Genomic DNA, 6,159 nt, shown 5'->3' on the forward strand with positions numbered 1-6,159 from the left:
TTATCTTGCAAATCTATGTATCGAGATAATACTTTTTTCACATACCACAATTTCTAAACTCTAGAATATATAAAGACTTTAAAATCAGGACTAAGTCGTTGAATATATTCTACGACATTCAAAAAATTTAATATAAATAATTATAAATTTTGAATATATTACTTACAAATCAAATACTAAATTTTTGTTATTAACTGAATTCTAGAATGTTCACATAGTTTTCATATAAATTTTTTAGATGATATATATTACATCTACTAAAGTATTAAAAAGGAAAAATATATCTTTGGTTTCTCTCTCTCTTTTTCTACACAGCTTTGATGCCACCCGTTATACTCTCCTACCCTTCTCTCTCACCCTCTCCCTCTCCTCATCCCCTCAGTACCTACAGGAGCTCCGCTTCTCTTCGAGCTAATAAATTTGCTGATACTCATTTTGCTACGAAAACTACTCTTAATGGCGCTACTATCTCCAGCAATTCATCTACTAAGGTTACTAAACCGACCCACATCCTCTCCCTGCTCACCACCTACACGCGCGCCGGCCTTATGGACGACGCGCGCAAGTTGTTCGACGAAATGCCCGAAAGGAATCTTATAGCATGGACTGTACTGATGTCCGGCTATTCTCTCCATGGCCCCGCCTTCGAGGCCGTTTCCCTCTTCCGCGACATGCTGCGGCGGCAACCGCCTCTGCGGCCAGACCCCTTTGTTTTCTCCGTAGTACTACGAGCCTGCTCTCTCGCCGGAAGCCTCAATCATGGCCGGGAACTGCACTGCATGATACTAAAGCTGTTCTATATTGAGGACCTGTTTGTCGCCAATGGTCTCGTCAGCATCTACGCGAATTGCGGGTCGATCACTTACTCTGAGCTTGTCTTTCTTAGAATCCGGCGGCCGGATTTGGTTTCGTGGACCTCGATGTTGAGTGGGTACATGAAAAACGGGCTCGATGATGACGCTCTTGAGCTCTTCAATGATATGGCTTGGAGAGGAAGCCGCTTCGATGCTTTCGCTCTCTCTGTCAGTCTAAAGGCTTCCAGCAATCTGGGTTGTGTACGCTCAGGGATTCAGATTCACTGCGTTATGATCAAGATGGGTTTTACTTCCTGCCTCTTCTTGCAGAACTGCGTGATCGAGTTCTATGGAAGAATCGGTGAATTGGTCGCCATGAAACAAGTTTTCGATAAGCTGGATGGAAAGGATTTGGTTTCTTGGAACACCGTAATTGAATGCTATGCTTACAATTGTTGTCACGGACAGGCTCTATCGCTATTCCGCATATTGATGGATGAAGATTTGATATGTGATAGGTTCACTTTGGTCAGCATTCTTCAGGCTGTCGCGGCCTTAGGAGCTGTCGATCATGGTAAGGAAATTCATGGCTACTTAATCAGAACCGGCTTCGCGTCGGACACTCATGTGATCAGTGCTCTTCTTGATATGTACATCGAGTTTGGATCGTTGAATGACGAATGCAATGTGGTTCCTCTTAAACTTTTCACACATTTTCTATCAACTGGAGCAAAAGTAGATGAGTTTATTTTCGCCAGCACTTTGAAGCACTGTGCTGTTCGCCTTGATCTAGAGACAGGGAGGTTGATTCATGCTTGCGTTGCGAAGCTTGGAATGGATTCAGATGCACATGTGGTCAGCTCGTTGATCGACATGTATTCCAAGTGCGGAATTTTAGATTCATCTTATTGCCTTTTCTCAAGAATCGAGCATCCCGATGTGGTAACATGGTCTTCAATAATCTCAGGGAGCTGTTCTAATGGTCAGTTCGAAAAAGGTTTGCAGCTCTTCAGGAGTATGCAGTTGGATTACATCAGAGCAAATGAATTCACTTACACATCTGCTCTTAAAGCCTGCATTGCTTCGAGAGATATTCGACGGGGAGCGGAGATTCATTGCAACTTAATTAGAAATGGTTATCTGTCGAATCTCTCTGTCATGAAAACCCTCATCAACCTCTATTTGGAGGTGAGCCAAATCGATCGAGCTCTCAGCTTATGCTCATTGATACCGCAGAATGAGAATTCGTGGAATCAGTTCATTCAAGCATTTGCAAAACTCAACAACCACAAAGGGATCCTCGAGCTTTTTCACCGCATCCAATGCTCTAATGGGCAGTTAGATCATTCATTGGCCCATTTGGTCCTCGATTCCTGTGGGAATCTATTGCTTCTCAATATGGGCCTTCAGGCACACGCCTACATTACAAAGAGAGGATTTGCATCGAACCACAAAGTAGGCAATGCTCTTATTAAAATGTACTCCGATTTTGGAATACTTTCACATGCCATCGATGCTTTTAACCAGATGCCAGAGAAGAGCTCATCTTCTTGGGCCGCCATTATTGCAGCAAATGTTGATAATGGCTGTCCATCTAAAGCTCTTGAGCTCTTCATTCAAATGGTAAGGAAGGATAAGTCTCCGAATTCCAATACATTTGTTTCTGTGCTCAAGGCTTGTGCACAAAAAGGACTCATAGACGAAGCCTTTCATTTATTTGTATTGATGAGGAAAGTTTATCAGATAGATCCCTCGGCCGAACATTATTACTCGATGGTCGAGGTTTTGGGGCGTGTTGGGATGTTCAGAGAGGCAGAGCACTTTATCGAGAGAGTAATTCCTTGCGAATCTGGCACTGCAGCATGGAAGGCACTTCTTTCTTCAGGTCTAGTACATGGTAACACGAATGTTGCTAAGACGCGGCATGGAAGGTTCTAGAACTTGAACCAACTAATTTAAGGCAAACATATTTCTTAAGAACATCTTTGTAAATTCTCGTGAATGGAGTGATGCATGGATGCTTGTATTTTGGGAGTAAGGAGATGTGAAGATTTTTGTTCTGTTCTTATGACTAATAGGATGAGAAATAAATAATAGATGATTCATCATTCGGACAAGTAGCAGAACATCAACAAGGGGAATCATAGATGAAGACATCAAAGATTGGAGGTATAGCTGCAACATAGGTGGTACAGATGTTTTCTTTTTGAATGCTGTACATAAAGTGTTCATTTCAGGCAGTATAAAGAAGTGAGTTCTTTCATTTTCTATTGACACCCACTTACTGGGCGTTTGGGAAAGTAATTCTATGTTTGAACAAGAATATTATGCCTAGAGAACATTTCAACCATCTTCCATTTCTCCATCTATCTTATTGCATACATGTACCCGTGAAGTACACATCTATGTACATACATACGACAATTATCACAATTTGGTGGATAGCTTGGTTAGAGAGAAATCTTCCTGAACAGGAAAGTTAACTCGAGTCAACTCTTGAGTGAGGGCTTTGGAAAGGTTATCGGGTCAAGTAATCCTTTCCGGTTGGGGCTTTTGTGTACCTTTGTGGTAAGTTTTTTTATTCCTTCGTTCTGTTGTTTTTTCTTCCTCGGCTCTGTAGCAAAGTATATCAGCTTAATGAATGAAATTGTAGCATGCTACCTTCTCCTTGAAAAAGGTTAAAAAAAAGTTATACTTTTACAATTAAGGAATGAATATTATGTAGGGAAAGCTACAGGATCGCAGAACAATGCAGTGTTAATGATGTTGCTCTGATAAAAACTCAGCAGAAGATCCAGTGAATCACATGATAAACATGTCTCTCTTTTTTTTTTTTTCAAGAAGACATGATAAGTTGATAACCAAGCCTTACTGCCCAGTAACAACCATTCATTACAACAGTACCATGTGATGCATATCAGATAGGGCCCAAATGATTATTAAGCAATTGAAAATGATAGAAAAAGGTCGCATACCTGCAACCTTTCTGGCTAAAATAAGGTCAAAATGAAACCAAACAATTATTGATTCATAACCATGAAGACTAACTCACATCATTAGCACTAATAAGATACAAGAAAGCTGGGAATAGCTCACATAATTCGTTACACACTAATAGATACAAGAAAGCAGTGTAAGTATCCACATCTCAACCCTACATTGACAAATCCAGGATTATATTTCAGGCACTTGGTAGAAGAACAGAATTGGGGAAAGAAGCCGAACCGTTATTCGGAGCTCCCTTTAACTTGAGAATGGAGGTGATGAGATTGTAAATCTCGATGTTCACGAACGACGGAATTTTCCGGCCCCTCTGAAACTGCGGGCCGTGGGCAACAAAGATGGTCCGCATCGAAAATAATGCATTGTCGTAACCATGAGCACCTGCACACTCCTTGTTGTTCGTCCGCGCCTGCTCCACACTAAATCCTTCATCCACCAACCCAACAATCGGCGGAATTCGAGAGCTATCGGAGTAATGTAACCTCCCAGGCAAATCCTCTTTGAGGTACATTCTCAGATAATCCCCATTCTCCACTTTGCCTGATGCCAACCCTGCATTCATTTTCGCCACCATTTCGGAATAGGACACACTAGTAGGCGGTAGAATCGAAAGCACCGGGTAGTAGTAAGTAACCCAGCTCTCGGGAATTCGTATCCAAGGTGCCAAATCGTCGAGAAAGATCGTCTTTTTATCGCAGGTTCCGACCATTCCGTGATCACCCAACAAGATGAAGGTAACATCCTCGAAGATCCCTCTTTCCTCCAGGCCCTGGATCAACCTGCCGATCATTTCATCGACGCGCACGACGGCTTTGGTGATCTTGGGATCGTCTGGGCCGACTTGGTGGCCCTGTTTATCGGGGTCCTCGAAGTAGAGGTTGATGAACACAGGGATCTCATTTTGGGGGAGATCAAAGTAGCTCAAAACGGTGTCGACGCGTTGCTCGAAGGGGACGGAGGCGTTGTACTTGGGGCAAAACCGAGGGGGGCAGGTCCAATTACCTTTGACGACCTCGGAGCCCGGCCAAAAGTAGGTGGCGGCGTTGAGGCCGTGGTCGGCGACGGTCTCCCAGAGGGGCTCGCCGAGCCACCATTTGGGGTCGTGGTTGCTGGGGGTGAATCGCTCGCCGGAGACGGGGTCGACGAAGTAGTTGTTGATGATGCCGTGGGAGGCCGGGTAGAGGCCCGTGGCGATGGCGTAGTGGTTGGGGAAGGTGAGGGAGGGGAAAACGGGGATGAGCCCCGTCTCGGCCTCCGTTCCGTTGGCGACGAGGCGGTGGATGTTGGGGGTGGGGGTTTTGAATTGGTACCCGAAGCGGAACCCGTCGCAGGAGACCACGAGCACGACGGGGCGGCGGAGCTTCGCGAGGGCTCGGGCGCGGGGAGAACCCACATGGAGTGTTGTGACGTGGTAGTTCGAGGGAGACTCGAAGGGGTTTTTCGGGGTTTGGGGGGAGAAGGAGAAGCAGGAGAAGGAGCGGTAATCGAGGCGGCGGCGTAAGCAGAAGGAGGAGAGGAGGAGGAGTAGTAGGCGTAGGAGGTAGAGGGGGCTCTANTGGGGAAGGTGAGGGAGGGGAAAACGGGGATGAGCCCCGTCTCGGCCTCCGTTCCGTTGGCGACGAGGCGGTGGATGTTGGGGGTGGGGGTTTTGAATTGGTACCCGAAGCGGAACCCGTCGCAGGAGACCACGAGCACGACGGGGCGGCGGAGCTTCGCGAGGGCTCGGGCGCGGGGAGAACCCACATGGATCTCGGGGGAGATGGAGGATGCGGATGATGAGGAGGAGGAGAGGAGGAAGACGAATGCGGCGGCGGAGCTAATGGCGAGGAAGAGGACGAAGAGGAAGAGGGGGGTTTGGGGCTTTTTGGGGAAGCTCAGAGGTAGCTTGATGGTGCAGTGTTGTGAAGGGTCGGGGGAGGAAGGAGGGGGTTGGAGGAGAGGGGAAGGAGACGCCATTGGAGAGCTCGGGATCACCTTTTTGTTCGGCCACTTCCCCACCCTGTCCCGAGGAAGGAGGAGAGCGGGGGAAATGGAGCTTTATAGGCCGTTTGTTGGACCCTGTTCTCCTTTCTTTTTTTTTTTGGGGGTAAATTTTTGTTTAAAAATAATATTATTTGTACATTTAAACACATGTATATATAAATTTTAAACACTATGCTGTGTGTGTATATATCATATAGATATAAATCTTATATTTTATATTTTTAAAATTTCAAATTTATTGATTTGTCTTATTAGTTATGTCACGCCCCGGGGCCGATTTTAAAAGCCTTTTAAAAACAGGATTGCGGAAAACGTGCCATTTTTTTTTTTTTTTCAACCTGGCCCACGTGACGTACAGACCCGCCACAAATACAAAGTT

At 45.5% G+C, this 6,159-nt stretch overlaps 2 protein-coding genes across 2 annotated transcripts; one reads left to right on the forward strand and one right to left on the reverse strand.

The window, feature by feature from the left end:
* LOC109717424 (pentatricopeptide repeat-containing protein At4g13650-like) lies at positions 220-3,157 on the forward strand. Its single transcript, XM_020243206.1, has one exon. The coding sequence runs from the start codon at positions 321-323 to the stop codon at positions 2,730-2,732; it is 2,412 nt and encodes an 803-aa protein (XP_020098795.1). The 5' UTR covers positions 220-320; the 3' UTR covers positions 2,733-3,157.
* LOC109717426 (ectonucleotide pyrophosphatase/phosphodiesterase family member 3-like) lies at positions 3,802-5,892 on the reverse strand. Its single transcript, XM_020243207.1, has 2 exons — positions 5,484-5,892; positions 3,802-5,133 (listed from the first exon to the last, which is right to left on the reverse strand). Exons 1-2 carry the CDS (start codon positions 5,751-5,753, stop codon positions 3,976-3,978), a joined length of 1,428 nt encoding a protein of 475 aa, XP_020098796.1. The 5' UTR covers positions 5,754-5,892; the 3' UTR covers positions 3,802-3,975.

This window comes from Ananas comosus, linkage group 11, assembly GCF_001540865.1.
Source record: "Ananas comosus cultivar F153 linkage group 11, ASM154086v1, whole genome shotgun sequence".
NCBI classification, from domain to species: Eukaryota; Viridiplantae; Streptophyta; class Magnoliopsida; order Poales; family Bromeliaceae; genus Ananas; species Ananas comosus.